The sequence below is a fragment of the Monodelphis domestica genome, chromosome 1 (genome assembly GCF_027887165.1).
Source record: "Monodelphis domestica isolate mMonDom1 chromosome 1, mMonDom1.pri, whole genome shotgun sequence".
Taxonomy (NCBI): Eukaryota; Metazoa; Chordata; class Mammalia; order Didelphimorphia; family Didelphidae; genus Monodelphis; species Monodelphis domestica.
Genome location: NC_077227.1, coordinates 698,404,808 through 698,425,289, shown reverse-complemented (window position 1 = coordinate 698,425,289; position 20,482 = coordinate 698,404,808). Strand labels below are relative to the sequence as shown.

Genomic DNA, 20,482 nt, shown 5'->3' with positions numbered 1-20,482 from the left:
TTGATTCCCTCCCTTCAACCCAGTTATAGTGTGATCCATTATCGGAGGATTGGTCAATCAATTTCATGGGGTCAATGAACTTGAATGAAAGAAAAATGTATCTTTGCTTCAGTATAATTGGTCTTCTCTGTAATATTATTTTACGCATTTAAAAGCATGATTCTGGAAAAGGGTCCATAAGTTTCATCATACCACCAGAAAGGGGTCCACAACACAAACGGTTATAGCACACATCTGAATGAAGGTGATGTCTACTCCAAAATAGATGTGGAAATGGATAGAGAAAATGAATACCTCTTCCTGAGTCAGGTCTTTTTACTATAATAAGACTTAACTGCTGCAAATAGAGATCATATTGATAGTATTCAAACACAATATCAAAGGTATCCTTTTTAGTAATCCTAATCCAACCTTTCTACATAATGGAAAAATGATAGTATAGTGTCTTCATCCACACAGGTTTGTATGTATGTATATGTACGCATACACACATAAAAACATACTTCTAACGATATAGCTCTCAAATGAAGAGTGAATAATTTAATTTGGATCTAGTTCATGAGAAGACAAGGCTATTTGGTAATAGGCTACAGTACTGAAAATGACATTCCCTGTAACTAATACTTTTACACAAATATGCTTATAAAAGCTATGACAAAATTCCTCATTCTTAACATGCATAACCTATTACTGAAATCTAGAAATTGTTTAAGAAAATGTATGTCTGCCTCTCATTTCACTCTTAATACCTAATTTTGAAGAGAAGGTTGGATGCCAAATTCTCTACTTGTTATACCTACTTATAACAGTACTGTAATGTAAAAGGAAATATGGACCAAGATATGATGGGTTTATAATACATCAAATGAAGCAACATCCAACCACTGGTTATTCTTTCCCTAATACCCCTAATTTACCAAAATATTCATAATGCCTATTTAGAGAAAGTTTAAATACATATAAAGCAGTCATTTTGAATCCACTGCCAGTGTTCATCATTTATGAATCTAGTTTCTGTTTTTAATGAATACTAAAGGAATGACTATTTCAATGAAATCAATTTTTCATTATTGTACCTATAAGTTGACAGTCCACTTTGCTTCCACGCATCTTTGTTTCAACCCATTCCGTGATGTTTCGAGGATGCAATGTTGCATGGACTGAAATGGAAGTACCTGAAGGCATGAAGAATACTACACATTGACAAGATACCCCTTGGAATGGTTATAATGTATCCTGTCAATGCGTTATGGTGTATGCATGTATATTAAGAATTAGTATGCGCTGTCATGCAGCTTGAGCAGGATTTGGATTATTCATAAGAGGCAGAAATAGCTCCTTCAGCATGTGTATTTTCAATTTTAAAAGTGACTATTGTGTAGTAAATACAGATGTACAATGTGGTCTGATATTAATGGAACTTTGTGACCATTTCAATATGCTAGTGCATCATTAAATATTGACTGAGCACTAACAGTGTTTAGATTATTATTTAGATTAGAAGGGAACAAGACACACCTGCCCTGCCTAGTTAGCTTGAATTGCTCATCATGATTCTATCACAATGGATATATTCATGCACACTGAAGGGCAGTACAAGTTAAGACAAAGCCCAATTTATCAATCCAAAATACTGTACTGAAGAAAAGCCAAGAAAAATCTCTTTCTAGAAACCCACATTTTGGGCAAAAATTAAATGAGCAAACAAGATAGTTAGGCAGTCAGTTTTCTAGAAAATAGAAAAAGACACTTCAAGTATTGACAGAAACATTTAAGCTTTAGTGAAGTCAACTTTAATGGTTTGCCTAATACTAGCTTCTTATAAAATTATTTTTATTGAAAATGGTTTTCGCCCCTCTCTAGAGGACTCATAGTAAGAAATTTCTAATCAGATTGCAAAATAGAAATCTCCTTTTAAAAAAATAGTCTTAGAGCCCTTTTAAAATACTAGAAAGTTAAAAAAATAAAATACTAGAAAATTTAACTAAAATTTTCAGAAGAACTGCACTAGACAGGAATATGAAATAATTTCAAATAATACAACACACCCACCACTAAAATTTATGTGTTAATATACAGGGTGCCCCAAAAGTCTTGGTGAATTTTAAAGTTACTAAATCTTGTAATACATTTAAGCTACATTTAAGTTTAAAAATATACTAAGAATTTTGTAGAACCTTGTGCATATACTATTTCCTTGGGTCCACTGCCAATAGACCCATTACTGTGCAAAACATATTAAGAGAGCATAAAGCCAATGAATCTAGCTTATAACAATACTTTAGGCTCTAAATAAAAAAGAACTAAAAGATCTACATAAAAGGTCAGTTTGCGCTTTAAAAATGAATTTTAATCTAGATAAGTAGTGTTTTTAAAAGCACCGTGTTAAAATGCATAAAATGAGTGTTTTTCTTCCCTTTTCTTCTCTAGGCTTGAGACCAAGCTACTTAAAGGCTATTAGGAATTTCATCTAAATCCAGTCATTTTAGATAACGAAGTCATTTATGTCCATATCTGGAAAAATCATATGCAGCTTCAAAAGATGGTGATGTCCAAACAGGTTACATGAAAATTATAAGTTTGGCTTTTAATTAGGAGAGTTTTCTCCTTTACTGATACGTTTTTTGACTGATACCTCCACTGGGTATGTGGATGAGGTAGAAGATAAACTGAATAGTATTGACCATATTATAGCAATTGAACATCTCAGCACTTTTGTTTTAATTTCTTATTTATCAATGGTGTAGAATGTCTTTTATAGCTTTGCCTTTCTAGAACTTCATGGATACTAAAAAAACTTGCTTTTCTTTTTCCTTTTATTTGGTTCTTTGCTTCTTATAAAGCTGAGTTTTTTAAGATGGAACCCTTAAAAATTTTGTTTTAGTTCAAGAATTTGACCTGGAGTTTAAAAGGCCACGTCATTATGAATTGGATGGAATATACTTATATCTCAATTCTGAGAACTCCATAAAAGTGTAAACTCCTTAAACATCTGAGGAAATTCTTGGTTGACAGTTTTTTCAGAGGTTAATGGGAAAGATAAAGATCCAAACCAGACCAAAAACACTAGAAAAATCAGAACTCTCTGACAGCCTCAACAGGAATATCATACCTACTTCAAAAAATAAGGTCTACAAAAATCAGCTACGGTAAGGAAACAAAGACCCACAATCAAGTGACAAGAGACAGCAACAAACTGGCAGGCCAACAAGCCACCAAAATTCCCAACATGGCAGAAACAGGTTCAGAAGGATTTAAACTATGGAACAGCCAACCCAAGCTACCACTCACCAGCAATAACATATACATGCTCCAAGATTAGCAAGCCCCTGCACCTGGCAACATCACCATCAAGGCAAGAAACCCTGTGGCAAACCTTGGAGGAAGAGCAAAGGTGGCAATGAAAAATGATACATACCTGTGACACTGAGAACTGTTAAGGGAAAAAGAAAGAATTAACCACTACATGCCTTATTCTAAAGCAAAAGTTGTTCTGAAAATGCACAAACAGTAATAAGACATCAAGTCTGTTCACGTATACAACAAAAATATAATATTAAGAAACAAGGTAAGAAATATTTCTGAAGCAATCTGCCAAGCATGCACACATCTAGAGTATACAAAAGAGGGGAAAACTGAATGAATTAAAAAATAAAAAGTAGAGAATTAACTTACCATCATGCAGTTCCTCTGGGGTTTCAGTGTCACACAAAATTGTTTCATTATATGGTGGAAGCTGTAGACATATTTGAAATGTCTCTTAATTTAATAAATTTCAACACTATAACAATTATTTTATCACAATGAGAAAACCTGGCTTGCCTCCCATGTACTTTCCTGGGTAACATCTGCATTTGCAAAAATAGCACGATAATTTAGGGAAACAATTTTATAAAACTACTCACTGCTTTAATGATATTTTAATCAAATAAAATATTGTACAAAGAATATTCCTAGAAATCTAAGTTGCTTGTTGCTGAATTTTTACTGAAAACATATAAGCTAACACTAAATATATATAAATATAAATTTATTTTATATATATATAATATATATTTATTTATATATTTATTTATATATATTTATATTTATATATTTATATATAAATATAAATATAAATTTATTTTATATATATATATATATATATATATATATATATATATATATATATATATATATATATATAAATAAAATGGTCAACTCACAATCAGGTGGTTATATAATCATTTTTCTGTTACCAAGTACAAAGTGTGCGTGTGTGTATGGGGGAGGGAGAGTTTTAGGTAACTCAGTCAATTGAGAACTAGGCCTAAAGAAAGGAGGTCCTGGGTTCAAATGTGGCCTCAGATAATTCCCAGCTGTGTGACTCTGGGCAAGTAACTTAACCCCTGTTACTCAGTCCTTACCACTTTTCTGTTTGGGAACCAACACACAGTATTAATTCCAAGATGGAAGGTAAGAGTTTAAAAAATTAAGTATCATTCTGAAGCTGATAACAGTGATACTTTACTGTCTAATACCGCACTCCTGTGACCAAGAGTAAAAAGTGACAGAACAGCTAGTAGGTACTAGAAGTAAGAAGAAAAATTAAGTGGAAATCTGAAAGAGGCAGTGAAATGAAATGAAAGAGGGAGTGAAAGGGCCTGGGATTGGCCACCAAGTTTGCTACTAATATGTAGTCTTAGGCAAGTCACTGATCTTCTCTGAGCCCAAGTTCCCATATCAAATGAGAGTGTTAGACAATCTCTAGGGTCACTTCAGTTTCCATAAATTGACCAAATAAAGCTTCAGGCTTTGGAATGATACCTACATCCTGGCAATCTCTTAGATAAAGAAACTAACAGTGATAGGCAGGAAAGAGAGCTAGAACAGAGCCATTGTATCTTCAAACTCCACAGTAAATCACTAAATGAAGAATAGTTCTTGAAATACAGGAGGGAAAGCCAAAGACACAATACATACCATTCCTCCCCCTTCCCCAAAACCTTTCTTCCTCCTAGCTGCCACTTTATTGTCTGTTGTTTTTATGGCTGGTACCAAAATATAGGGAGTTTAATTTAGGTGGCTAGAATGTCTAAGTTGGAAACAAATGAGGAAAACTGAAAGAAATGGGGTACCCTTAATGTTAAAAAAATAGTTATTGAAGAAAAACTAAAAAGTACAAATCTGTAATTCTATGCATATAGACTGTGCATTTAAGAAAAAGTAATAAGGTACTATATGCTGTATACAAGAACTATTGCTTGCAATTTTTTATTCTAACTTATTAAATACAAACATACATACAAATATCAATACTCAATTTTCATTCTAACAGGATAAAAACACACGAAAAGCAAATGATACACTGAAATAAAAGAATCTGAAATAAAGGGCAAATGGGTTTAAAGAGAATCTTATTGAATTTGTTCACAAAGCATATGCAATAAGAATGCTCTATTAGGCGGACACTATGTCTTTTAAGGAGTAACATCAACTTGCATTTATCTAGGGCTTTGTTTACAAATTGCTTCTGCATATATTATCTTACTATCTGATTTTCATTACAAGTTCCTGGTATTATGCTTATTTTACAGAAGAGAACACAGAACTTAAGAGGTTAAGTGGGTTGGCAGCTTAGCGTCACAGGAATGGAGTCTTTGAGGAAAAACTCAAACCCAAGTCTTCAGGACCTCAAGCCCACTGCCCAACAGATTTTATTTAAAATGCTGAGTTCAAATCTGGTCTCAGACACTTTTCTAAGCTTTGTGACCCAGGGCAAGTGACTTAAATCCAATTGCACCTGACATGCTCCTGCTTTGGAACCGATTTTTAGATAAAAGATAAATGTGTTGGGTTTTTTTGTTTGTTTGTTTTGGGGGTGGGGTGGGGATACAAATTTAAGGACATGAGGTAAAACCATAACCAACTAAAATCCTTGGAGAATTTACTTTCTGTATGATTAATTATGATCAATGGTTATATTGTTATCATCTATACATATACCTTCTTATTTTGGGTGCTATAAATCTTTCTGTGTATAGGTTCATTTTCCAGATTTATCAATACTAATTTAATCTTCCCATCTCAACTTCTGAAATTTCTCCAGATTATTACCAAGATCACTATTTCTATAGACTGTAGATCACCACAATTGTAGAAGATTGAATGAATGAATGAAGATCTAGACTGAACTGAATGTATACTGACTTTCATATGTTAAATCAAATTTTTACAAAATCCTTGATGTTAGTTTGTCTAGCTATTTACTTCTCTTTAAAGTAGAAAGCCCGAAATACTATATGAGTATATATGAACACACAAATATGTATATATGTATATATATATATATATATATACACTGATATGTGGGCACACACACATTCACTTCCTGTATCTGTCCAACAATGTCATGTCACCTCCACTAAACAAATGAAATTTTATTTTTAAAAATGAAGGGGGGAAGAGAACACATTGCTAATAGAACACATTTGTTTTCTATAAGCCAAATTGAGCCCGAAAAGTATCTATGCTAAGACTGACTAAACATAGATGCAAGTTCCATGAACAAAAATATATTATTTTGTTATTATGATTTTCCCAATTTTTCTTCCTTTTTTAATCCAAATTTCAATTACTTTTCAGGTGTGGAAAACAAAAACGTTTCCTAACACTTTTAAACAAAACAGTAAGAACTGAAAATGTGTAACATTAAACGCTTAATGAAAACTGAGATCTTACCTCAACAGAAGAACGAGGAGTCACAAAAAACTGATTGAACTCATCAGGAGTAAAATCTCCAAAAACATACTGAGGAAGAAAACAAAAATTGATCACATAAAATGTAAAATCTCAAAATATTAATAAAATAGCTAGATATTTTAACAATTCATTAAATATACTTTGGCAACAGAATTCCTGAGATCCAATTAAGCAGGCTAAATCACGGAAAGGTCTGAGACCTAGGATCTCTCCTAGGCACTGAGCTACTAATTTCTCTCCAAAATATCAATAACATGTACATATTTTACAAATTAAATGAAAAATGCAACAAAATTGAGGTTTACTAAAAGCAATTTAATTTTGAAAATGTACTAAAAATTTGTAAAACAAATTCACTAAAGGTGTCTTCTAAATTCACTAAGCAGTTCTAAATTTACTGAGCTCATTTCTAACTAAATCTATAGCCTATCAATTTTAATTATTTTTCTTTACTTTTCTTGTTCTTTATGTTAATCCTGCCTAAAATTTTCTCTACCAGATGATATAGGGAGTATGTCAGCATATAAAAGTGAAAATCCCTTTATTCCCTTAAAGTAGCGAATAAATATTACTGAAAGACCAAATAAAATTTTAACATCATGAAGGTGAATCAGATAATCTAGCAAAGCTTATTCACGCAACAGATGAAATTAAATTCCATGAGAATTTAACTAAATATCTTGCTCAAGGTAAGATAAGAGATACAGGATTAGAGAGAGTAGGCTTTCTGGCAGCAGTCATTCCACTGTTCCTTCTATCAGAGAGCTAAACTCAGGAACTTCAGTAAATCAAAATTATTATTACTGGTTATCTGCGTAAGTAGGATCAAATGCCAAACAACTGCAAGGGCAGGCAAGCCAGCCTAGTTGAAGTAGCAAGGTACCTTAAGGGAGGACAGGAGGCAGCATGTGCCAGAGAAGTGAAACTATCACCACCACTTTCAGACCCTGAACCCAAGACCTTTAGCATCATTGATGATTCCAGTACAGTTCCTGAAGCCATCACCCTGGGAAGCAAACCTTTATGGTGATGCAATCTGGCAATTGTTCCTGGCATAGCTACCCAGAAAAAAAGTTCTTACCACCAAAGTTGTTTGTACCAACAAATGATTCAACAACAAAAACTGATACTATTTGATCAATGGAAACAACATTAAAGGAGGGATATTGCTCTCTGTTTTACCACTGCACCCTAAGGATCCTAGGGTCTTACCATGTGATTTGTAGATGCAACTTTCCACAAATGTTATCTTTCCATTTAGCATGAGATCCCTGAGAGCAAGAACTAATCTTTTCTATTTGTATCACCAGCATTTGGTGCTTTGACCATAGTAAGAGCTTAATAACTGCTTCATTCATTCATTCATTCATTCATTCATATGGCTGCAGAACAAGGATACAAATCTGATATTGCCTGAAGGTGAACTCAATTTAAAAAGCATAAATTCACTTTTAATTTGAGAGTTTTTTCCCAGTATGTTTTCATTTTAAGAATATCCTAATTAGAGGGGGCAGTTGGGTAGCTCAGTGGATTGAGAACCAGGCCTAGAGATGGGAGGTCCTAGGTTCAAATCTGACCTCAAACACTTCCCAGCTGTGTGACCCTGGGCAAGCCACTTAACCCCTATTGCCTACCCCTTACCATTCTTCTGCCTTAGAACCAAATACACAGTACTGGTTCCAAGACAGAAGAAAGGGTTTAAAAAAAAATATCCTAATTAGAAATTTTTCTTTAAATGTTTCTTTTAAAAAATTTACTATAATTTTTCTACCAGCAGCAAAACAATGACCCAGGACAATCCAAAAGGAACTTATGAGAAAGAACACTATCCACATCCAGAGAAAGAACTGTGGAAACAGAAAAGCAGAAGAAAAACACATGATCCATCACATAGTTTGATGGGTGTATGATTACAGTTCTGATGTTAAAAGATCACTCTACTGCAAATATGAGTAACATGGAAATAGCTTTTGAACAATGATACATGTATAACCCAGTGGAACTGCTTGTCAGCTTCAGGGGGGTGGAGGAGAATCATGAATCATGTAACCATAGGAAAATTTTCTAAATTAAAAAAGGAGAACAAGTTTACTATATGCATCGCAGGAATTTTATAAATGAGAGAACCAAGGGCAATTAAGAGGTAAAAGACTTGTCCAAAAATCAAAAGAAAGCATGAGTCTAGCATTTATGGTTAAAAAGTTCAGTGCACTATCAACATTTGTACATTTTCTTTGGCAGCAAATTTCTTTTTCCCAAGAAATGTCTCTAAAGAAGTTTGTTTATTTATATACATATATATGTACATATACACACATATATGTAATAAACATAGGGAGAGATACAAAGTTCATTGTATAAATAACTTTAGCAACTCATCTATTCATATACTGAAGCCTAGTTATAAAAAATTAACTTCTTTAATTTTGTCCATAATGTATTATGAAGATAATTTAAAGCAATTCAGAATACAACTTGAAAACATTTAATCCTTTGTAGAGTCATTAGACAATAGTTATTAGGTATGCTATGGTATTTTACTATTTAACTGGCAAATGAAACTACCACTTTAACTTTATTTGATTAATGTAAACCAGTTTATGTTTTAAAATAAACATTTAGCTAGCTCCACTCCAGTGGTTTACTATTCATTTTAGGATAAATATAACTTCCAAGCTCAGGAGAAATGACTCCCCTCTAGCACTCTATGAACCATCCAACCAAAATTACTTTCTAGCTTTATTTGTACAATGCACTATTCTATCTCCTAATTCAATGCCTTTGAGCTATCTGTCCAATATTCTCAGAATACAGTCCCTATTTTTCCCTTAACTTCAGTCTCTCTCTTTTCCTTCAGAAGAAACTTAAGCACCTTTTCCCACATTAAATGTTTCCTGATTCCCCTTCAACTCCTAGTGTCCTTTCTTCCAATCTATCTTATATTTAACTACTTTGCATATATTTGTAAATTTTATATTCATGTGGCATATTTCTGTCTTCCAAATTAGAATGTAAATTCTTTCAAAAGAAAAATTTCCCTTTTTTTTGTACATTCCATTTGCAGTGCCTAGAGTAAGTAATTAGCAAATACTTGTTGATAACTAATTATGCCAATACATATTAAAAAAGTTATCTACAAAATTTGAAGATTTGATTAGATTATTAAAGTCTCCACTAGGTCTTTAAAAATAACGAAAACATTTAAAATATAAAGGACGACACAAATAGATCCTAAATATTTGAAAGATGAAATACCAAATAGCTTTCCCTAAACAAGTACATACCATTACTTTTAAAGTTTATTCTTTAACATTCTGCATGCTAATAAAAAAGTATCTTCTTCTCAAATCTTTTTTTGCTTTATGATTATCATAACTACAGTACTGCTGTATATTTCCATAATCTGTTCACTTTAAGCTAGGATTAGTCTTTAACCCAAAGTAAAAGCTCTATATCTTCCTTGCTGCTTGAAGCACAAAACTAAAAAATTTACATTTTCTTTTAAGATGCATTTATAAATATGTTTGTATGTATATTAAAACAATTTGTGGGGGCAGCTGGGTAGCTCAGGGGATTGAGAGCCAGGCCCAGAGACAGGAGGTCCTGGGTTCAAATCTGGCCTCAGACACTTCCTAGCTGTGTGACCCTGGGCAAGTCACTTGACCCCCATTGCCTAGCCCTTACCACTCTTATGCCTTGGAGCCAATACACAGTATTGACTCCAAGATGGAGGGTATGGGTTTAAAAAAAAACAACAAAACACAATTTGTGAGTTATCAAAGTGTGACTGTTGTATTGTAAATCAATATCCTGTGTGTCAGAATTTAAATTACCCTAAATTCCAACGCCAGAGGAAACATATTAAATAAATTTAATATGTTAAAACACTTAGCTCACATATGAAGAAAGGCAATATAAAGCACAATAGATATAGTACTTACTATACGAAAACTAATGAAGATTTGGGTTCATATGCTGCCTTAGACATTTATTTGTTACCATGAGTAGTAAGTCAGTTGACCTGAGACTGTAAGTTTTGATCTCCCCGTTTAAGAGAGATTCCAGGGGGCAGCTGGGTGGCTCAGTGGATTGAGAGTCAGGCCTGGAGACGGGAAGTCCTAGGTTCAAATCTGGCCTCACACACTTCCCAGCTGTGTGACCCTGGGCAAGTCACTTGACCCCCATTGCCTAGCCCTTGCCACTCTTCTGCCTTGGAGCCAATACACAGTATTGACTCCAAGATGGAAGGTGAGGGTTTAAAAAAAAAAGAGATTCCATACTGACCAAAAACAACAACAAAAACCCACAGATCTTTGATGAACAAAAACAATACTGAAAATTGAGCAATTCTGGAAACCAAGAAAACGTTTTCATAATAGTTCTGATAACTTAGCACCAAATTCTAATACAATCCAAAACAGACCACTCACCCAGTGGTCTATCTACCACATACTTTCTCATAAGGTTAACATACTTAATACAAATTACCACATACTTTTACTCAAAATACTGAATGCTTATCATGTTCAGTAACTAGTCATACAGCACTTTAGCTAATGTGATGGAATTCAAATTTTGTCAACTTTATCATCAATGAAAAACACAGCTGGTGAGGCTACAAGGTTTGTTGTAGAAATTTCAGAATATGCAAATTTCCATTAAAATTATCATAAGCATACTAAAATAAAACTTGATTGATAAGTGAAAGTAATATGGAACACTCATCAACTATTTAATTGTTTAGTTTGTTGGCCGCTTATTTAATTAACTATTTTATTGGCAAACATTTCTTTATTGATAATATCAATAATTCTAATAATATAGCTAATATATGAAGGAAATTACTGTACTCAAAAATCTAAAATATTTAGAAAATTATTATTGATAAGCATTGGAAAATTTATAAATAGAACAATTCTTGCCAACAGTTCATTTAATTATTTGATCAAATATAGAACACAGTACAAGATATTGATTTAGTTATTCCATTTAGCAAAAAAGATAAACCATGAGACTCTAAGAGAAGTAAAATAAGGAAACTGGGAAAGTAGAAAGCAGTATTAACTACAGCTTCATGCATATTACTGAAATATCTATCTTGTGAGAGAAAAAAAGATATGCATTTGAGTTTAACAAAGTCAAATCAAAAGAATTTATTAAAGTGTGCTGACCCAGAAAATATTGACATTGACACTGAAATTATCTTATTTCTCCCTAACCTCTTATACTCAGTCACCAACTCCTGAAAATTTTACCCAAGTAACATCTCTATTCACCCTCACCTTTACTGCAAGCATAGGCCCTCATTATCACCACCACCACTCCCAACCAAGTTTATTACAATTGCCTTTTATTTGCTTCTACTCAAATGTCATTAATTATTCCTGTCATACAAGGGAAAAGTCGAATCTTTCTAGCTCCTGCCCTAGGTCCCTGCTCTGTAAGTAGATCTACCCAGAAAAAAATACACCACAATTTTGCTCTTCTTCCTGCCATCATCATTCTAATTCCATGATGGCGAACTTATGACATGCCATTTTCGATGACATATGGCCATATGCAGAGGACACTTTTTTCTCAAAGTGACACAGCACCCAAGTTATGCTTGGTTTTTTGGCAAATTTTGACACACCAAGCTCAAAAGGTTACCCATCCATCATTGTTCTAATGCTTCTTGCCTCCAACTCAGCTCCCACAGAGAGAATTCTCCATTACGAAGTCACTCAGACACACCTTGCGGCTCTTCAAGCTATCCTTCATACTAAGTCTCTCATTGGGCTTTCTACCTCTCTTGGGACCTCTAGAAATCTTTAGTTATATAGCCCTAAAAATCTTCCCCTTGTTTGGATCTCTAGCTTTGATAATACTAATAAAATCAACACCATCATTTTACAGATAAAGAAATTGCGACTGAGAAGTTAAATGATTTGAACAGTCACATAGTTTATTTGGGGCTAAGATTTGAATTCTAAGCTTCCTGATTCTAGGCTCTACTCTTTATTTGCTTTGCCATCTACTCATTTCTCTTCGTATTTCCAGTGCATTATTAAGCAAATAAGCTTAATAAATCCTTGGTAACTGATTTACCTCTAAACATTAAGACCAAAGTACTGCTCCCTAGTATCTAAGACTCCTCTGTACGTATGGTCTCCCCCATTAGAAAGTAAGCTCCCAGGGGCAGCTGGGTAGTTCAGTGGATTGAGAGCCAAGACTAGACACAATATATTTGATCATAGAAGTAAAGGCAACAATTGGTGTTTAATGAGTAAACAGAAATTAGACTTATGTTTGAGAATCAATCCTGCTAAATGTCTTTCAAAAATGTGAATTGTTCAATGCAATTGATATATTAGGGAATATTTGAGTATAATGCAAATTTCAAGTTTGCTTTTCAGAGATTTTCCTTGTGAAACAATGAGAATGCAGAAAATTGCACAATTTTATTACAATTTTACTTACAAACGATAGCCCTTACTACACCCACTTCTACAAGCAAAACTTCAGGTCTTTATCAAAGTGACATTACTGTATATTTTCTGGTGCAGTAGGAATTTCTGAAGTGGTGAAGGAAGAACTGTTCTACATTATCCCATTTCTACCTATGGTCTTTAGCCTATCCAGCATCCAGATCCAGCTAGAGGGCAAAAGCTCAGTCACTATTTATTGCAGTAACTATGTACTTCTTAGCCTATGTTTGTTATCACAAATCAATGTATTTTTTTTTATGTCATGGACATAAGTTTTTGACTGTTCTGCCCTTAACTTCAGTTTCCCCACAACTCTGCAGTTTTTATTGCTCAATTTTGCATAGCAGTGCTTTGGGGGAATGCATTTATCAAGTTATAGCAGAACTGTCTGTCACAACTTTGGCAAGCTACATGGAGGATGGATTGAAGGGAGAGACTCGAAACAGAGAATCCAATTAGGTTACTGAAATAGCACAAGGTAAAAGACAACAAGGACCTAAAGAAGGGTGGTAGCCATATAAATGAAAAAAAGGAGAAGGATATGAAAGAAGTCAATATTGACAAAACTTGACACCTGATTGAATACAGGTAACAATGGAAAGTGAAAAGTTGAGGGTGAACCCAAGTTTGTAAAGCTAGACAATTAGAAGTATAGAAGTTAGGAAAATGGGAACATTTGGTAAAGGGAGCGGAAGATAATGAGCTGTTTCAGAAAAATTAAGTTTAAAATACTTTTATGACATCTAGAAAGAAGAAAGTCCTAGACAATCCTTGAGGCACACCCAGTTAAGAGAGCAGGGCAGGACACCAAAGGTGACTTGAGAGTAGTGAGTAATCAGACAGATGGAAAAACCAAGTCAACCAGGATAGGATAGTTTCATGAAAACCAGAAGAGAGAATATTCAAATGAAGAAGGTGGTCAATGTCAAATGCACAAATAAACAACCAATGAAACCAAATTTACCATGACATTGTATTTCAATTATTCAGTTGTGTCTGACTCTTGATGAGTTCATGGACCACCAATTCAGGAAGTTTTCTTGGCAAAGATATTGGAGTAGTTTGTCATTCCCTTCTCCAGTAACTATTACATAGGGATCTCTAATTTCATTCTCAGGTTGTCACTGGTATGCTTAACTATTTTCCTATCAAGGGAAGGAATGGTAATGATCTGGAAGTGATAAATAAAAATAAAATATATCTTAAAAGGAATTTTTTCCATTTCAATGTCAAATCTAGTTTTTGATGGTCATTTATTAGTAAAAAGGGAACTTTCCTTTGTTATTCTAAAAGTCAGTAGTACTCCCTTTTGCACTAAGTTCTGCATATATTGGTTTCTGAGATAGAGCTATAGTGACTAAACATCCAATCAAAAAAAGACTCAGAATTTAAATGCCACATTAACCAAAAGTGGAGGGGCAAGAGGTTACCTATCTAAAACCCCATTTGTTTACCAATCTAACCACCTGACTCCCTCAACAGGGACCCATACTGTGCCTGAATTCATTCTTCAGTGGATTAGTATACAGTCGTCCCACTATATGAGGGTTAACTTAACCTGGCTTCACTGACAAGGGTTTTTAAATATATATATATATAATTCTGTATCATAGAGTTACACAATGCTGAATGAAAAGCATCCAACTACAGTGCTGTGCTCTGTATCCTGGGCACTCTGGAACTTAACTCCAGTGAAAGGTGAGGGATCACTGTACCTCTATCCCCTCATATGCTCTCATCCCAGTGATTCTGAACCACTGACTGGCAATGAAAAAAAACTCTTCCTCCCAATGATCACACCTTTACCCCATGCCCCTCAACCCAATACTAGCATGACTACCCCATGTACAAATATAAATCTACAAATCTTTTCTTCCACTGTAGTCTTTGAAATGTTTGCTTCACAATTAATAAATCTGCTTCCATTTTAATTTTTTTCCTTTTCAAAATTCCTCTAACTTATTGCTTTTACTAAAACTTAACTGCATTCTGAGAATTCTGCATCCACTGCCATCCTTTTGGTCACTGGCACTTTCATTCATAACCTGACCTTCTTACCCATTCAGTGATTATGGTGGAAGAGTGAGAAATACTTCTTGTTCATCACTGCCACTTCCAGAGTCTCCCTCTAATTTCTTTACTTCTTAACTCTTCCTCTTTTGAAAGTTACTTGATCCAAAATTATTACCCAATCAAGATTCTGATAGCTGTTAACTACTGTCTTCTCTCCCCTCACCCCCAAAACACTGTCTTTTCTTTCTCAATATGTCCAGTGCATGGCTCAATTTCTCAACCATAACTTTGCACTTCAACATAAATCACTGATACTCAAGTCCCCAAACTTCCAAACTCTCCAATCTATTCAATTTTCATGACAGATTACTTTATTCCACCTCAACTATACAGTCGCTTGTAAATATTCCACTTCAATGCTCCTGAACTCCAAAATTCTTTTACCTGATCATAATCTTTGAATATTCCACCTTTCCTCATAACTCACTGTGATCTCTAATCTCTCCCTCTCTCAATTCTTTCCTAGCATCACCATTCACTAGCTATATCTTTTGTGAATCATTTAAACTCTAAACTATCATCTATACTTCTCTTCTCCCTTTGTCCTAATCCTGATCATTCCTTGTTAAGCCTCAGCCTTGGATTATTCCCATCTACTAACTCTGCTGCTATTCACATTCTACTGAACAAAGCTGCAGAAAAATCATAAAATCCTGTTCAATGGACATACTATTAATGTGTGGCAAGTTGAACTGGCCTCTCACTGCAATAACACTCCATCTCCAGAGAAGAAAATATAGAAGAAACAACTTCCTCTAGAGAAGAAAATGGATGAAGAACAAATTTTAAGAATCAATGCACTAGGCCTAGAGACGGGAGGTCCTAGGTTCAAATCTGGCCTCAGCTTCCCTCACACACTTCCCAGCTGTGTGACCCTGGGCAAGTCACTTAACCCCCATTGCCTAGCCCTTACCACTCTTCAGCCAATACACAGTATTGACTCCAAGACGGAAGGTATGGGTTAAAAAAAAAAAGAATCAATGCACTATCTGAAAGCCATGAGCACAAAGAGCCCAGACATCATATTTCAATAAATCAAAGAAAACCGCCCAGCTCTCTTACAACCAGGGTAAAGTAGAAATACAAAGAATCAACAGTCACTTCCTGAAACACCAAAATGAAAACTCTCCTTAATATCAGTAGTCAAAATCCAGAGTTTCCAGGTCAAGGACAAAACACCTGCAAAAGTCAGAAAGAATTCAAGTGCAAAGGAGTTTGAGTCAGGATCACACAGGAATAAGCAGGCACCATTATAAGAGTAAAAAAACTGAAATGTAATAATATCCCAAAAGCAGTAAGAGATCTATGCTTGCAGTTAAAGTTAATCAGAAACAGTGAGTATAATCTCTCAGGAAGAAGAAAAATGGATCTTTAATGAAATTGAGGATTTCCAAGCATTCTTGATGAAAATACTGGATGGAGCCAAGTAGAAAATATGACAATACTGAGGAATTAAGGGAAGCTTAAAAAAGGTAAACATCAAAAAATAATAAGGAACTAAACAACTTTATATTCTTACATGGGGATATATATGTAGCTTCACAAAATTCTATACCAACAGGGAATACAATGTGAGTCTAATCAGACAGAAAGACTAATAAAGATTAGTTTATGTTTTGATGGTCTTAAAAAAAGAATGGAAAGAGTGGGAAAGAATACCCTGGAAGAGATAGTGTAGGATTTAAATTATGTCTAATACTTCAAATATTACAGTTTACAAAGTTTATTATCTAACAAAATAAAAACACATGACAAAGTTTTTCTATTTGTTCCAAAAGCCTGATCCAACAAAGTAGGCAACAGGAAGACAAGAGAGCAAAAGATGGAACTCCACAGAATTTACATCCTTTCTATGTCAGCACATAATGACAGGAAGAGTGGGATGCTGGGGATCATAGGGTTTTTTAGGTTAACAGATTCTAATTACACAGTAGAAGAGCAAGAATGAGGGAAATAATCTAATGTAAATGAGGTGCAGAAGTAGAAGTCTATTCAGAAAAGGGGAGAATATCAGCAACATTTACACTTCATTCTTATCTAAAGTGGTTAAAAGACAGAAGGATACACATCCATTGAGTACAGAGATCCATTTCACCCAAAAGGCTGCACATGACATCTTCAGAAAAACTAAGCAAGCTTTAGGGCATTAAAAGACCCCAAACAAATGCAGAAAATAAATATTAAATGGCTATTTTCCTAGCTAGAATGCAATAAAAATTATATTCACCAATTCTGAAGTAACATCAAAAAACTAAATTTAATTCTAAAGATAATTCTAAATATACAGATTGAAGAATAAATCATAAAAATAAGCAATCATTTTCATCAAAGAAATAACAATGAGAAAGCATACCAAAATTTGTGAGAAGTAGCCAAAACAGTGCTTAAAGGAAATTTTATCTCAATATTTCCATTAACAAATAGATTTAAAGCACTTCCATTGACAAAAAAGTTAAAGAACAAATGAATGAATAAACCATACAACTAAAAAAAGCAACAAATTTAAAATATCCAACTAAACTACAAAATAAAAATCTTGAAAATCAAAGCTCAGATTAACAAAATTGAAAGTAAAAAAAACCAAGCAACAAAATAAAGTTTTTTAAAGACTGATACATTATCAGCTAACCTGATGTTTTAAAGAAAACCAATTACTAATACCAAAATGAAACAGTTGAATTTTCAATAAATGAAGAAAAAATAAAAATTACTGGGGAACTATTTTGCCTAACAACATGTTGATGAAACTGAACCTCTAAATAACAAATGTTCACAAAATAATAAAAATTACCTCACAGGAAAGAGTACTTACATAACCCTACACAAATGAACAAGTCATAAATGAACTCCTGAAGAATGAAATTCCATCATCAAATAGTTTATAAGCAGACTATACCAAATATTTTAAAAATTAACACAAAACAATTCAAATAAAAAATGGGGAGGGGGGGGCCTACCAAATATTTTGACACAATATGACCTTGACATAACCAGGGAGTCAAAATAAGAGGGAAAAAAAAACTACAGATCAATTTCCCTAATAAATATTGATGAAAAAAAAAGAAAGGATCAATTTTAAAATAGCCTGATAATATATATGGAAACCCAAAAAGCTAATATGATTTTGACTTGTATTAACAGAGGCATTAAAAATTTATACATAGCATGGGAATGATCTATTTTGGACAAACTAAGGAATAAAATACATCCAGTTGTGGACACATTTGAGGAAGGAATTCAGCAAACTGAAGCAGATTAAGTAGGGTGACTAGGCTGATGAGATCAGAGAAGGCAACAAAATCTTTAGCCTAAAGAGAGAAGAATCTGATATTTAGTGAACAGAAATTAAGGAACCTTAATTTTTTTTAATAGAAGCACAGACATGATTGGAACTGCCCAGACATGATAAGAAACCAATCTGGTTTGACAAAGATGACTTTTACCTCACCAAACTATAGACACCTAAAATCCAACTGGCTTTCAGAATAGCTACAACTTAATAGCAAATGAAATAAATGAAAGCACAGACTGGCTAGTCCTTTTTTACCCTAGCCACATAAACCCAATTAGAGGCAGTTGCTTCAATTATGTATTTTGTTTCTACCATATTACTTCACAATGTGGTTGAGAGGATTGGGAGTAGGTGGCTACAATGTGGCATCTAATCATTTCACATTCAGAGAAGGGTGTTATAGACAAGATTCAATAATATACATTTATTAAGTGACTACCATATACTAGAGACTATGCTAAGTGCTGGGGATGCAAATGACAAAAAAAAATTAAAGATAGGTTCTCAACAAGTTTACAATGAAATAAAGGAAGACAAATCAGAAAACAATGTTGGGGGAAGACTGGAGAAGACAGGCTGAAGGGGAGGGTTGTGGGGGGTGGAGAAGTCCCAAAGTAGTACAACCTACATAAGAACTAATGTCTTGAGTTGAGCTCCCTCTTTAAAACGTGGTTTTGAAGTTCACAGCTCTAGGGGGTCAGAAGATAATGATAGGATAAAGTACCAAGGCTGATGAGATCTTTCTAGGATGATGTGATTCTTTTTTTCCAATAATGAACTTCCTGGGGCATGGAGGATAAATCAGGGAGTTCCAAAGTAGCACATGCAGGTGAAAATTTTCAAGTTCATAGCTCTATCCTTCAAGGGGTACAAAGTAATGATGAGGTGGAGTATCAAGAATGATGGGATCGGGGGCAGCTGGGTAGCTCAGTGGATTGAGAGCCAGGACTAGAGAAGGGAGGTCCTAGGTTCAAATCTGGCCTCAGACACTTCCCAGCTGTGTGACCCTGGGCAAGTTGACCCCCATTGCCTAGCCCTTACCACTCTTCTGCCTTGGAGCCAATACACAGTATTGACTCCAAGATGGAAGGTAAGGGTTTAAAAAAAAAAAGAATGATGGGATCTTCACAAGGGTCGATGGGGATCCAATTGGGGATATTAGACTCTAAATGATCATCCTAGTGCAAATATCAATGGTATGGAAATAGGTCTTGATCAATGACACATGTAAAACCCAGTGGAGTTGGGTATTGTCTATGGGAGGGGAGTTGGAGGAGGGCTGGCTGGGAAAGAATATAAACCTTGTAACCATGGAAAAATCTTAAATTAATTAAAGTTTTCAGGAAAAAAAGATTGATGAGATCTTAAAGGATGATGAGGTTTTCCCAATGAAGTTTTAAGAACATAATGACCCCTTCTTTGGGCACAAGGAATAGCAGGAATATAAACTCATAGGATGTAGAATTCAAGTTGATGCCTCTCCTAAAAGCAGTATCTCGGCAATGAGACCTTATAACTAATGATATGTCACTTCTTTAAACATTTTACTATCTCACCTACCACCAAATTTCTAAAAGAAAAAGCAGTGATAGTTAAGATGGCTCTAACCACAAAACAAATTAGTCTTTCTTTCCAAACAGATGGATGTACCACAGATGACACAATGGTACTGTTTGTCATTTATAGAAAGGCATTCTATAAACTAGTCAAGATTCAAAGAGCACAAAGTGAAGTGAGCAGAACCAGGAGAACACTATACAATAACAGAAATTTATTTTGATCAACTGTGAAGAACTAAGCTAAACAATGTTCAAGATAACCCCAAGGGACTCATGATTTAAAAAAAAAAAAGGAACTGTTGAAATCTGAATGCAGATCAAAGCATGCCATCCCATCCTTCACTTTACTT

The 20,482-nt window shown here is 34.3% G+C and overlaps 1 protein-coding gene across 4 annotated transcripts in view; it reads right to left on the bottom strand.

Moving 5' to 3' along the window:
- The window catches only part of USP10 (ubiquitin specific peptidase 10), a 68,121-nt gene that overhangs the window by 33,048 nt on the left and 14,591 nt on the right, over positions 1-20,482 (bottom strand). The window contains exons 2-5 of one of the 4 annotated variants that reach the window (XM_007477243.2): positions 6,721-6,789; positions 3,676-3,736; positions 3,419-3,433; positions 1,077-1,175 (exon numbers count right to left, since the gene is read on the bottom strand). In XM_007477243.2, the coding sequence (XP_007477305.1) occupies positions 1,077-1,175; positions 3,419-3,433; positions 3,676-3,736; positions 6,721-6,789 (244 nt within the window). The remainder of the gene's footprint in view (positions 1-1,076; positions 1,176-3,418; positions 3,434-3,675; positions 3,737-6,720; positions 6,790-20,482) is intronic. The other 3 variants (XM_007477245.2, XM_007477244.2, XM_007477246.2) reach the window with 3 other exon arrangements.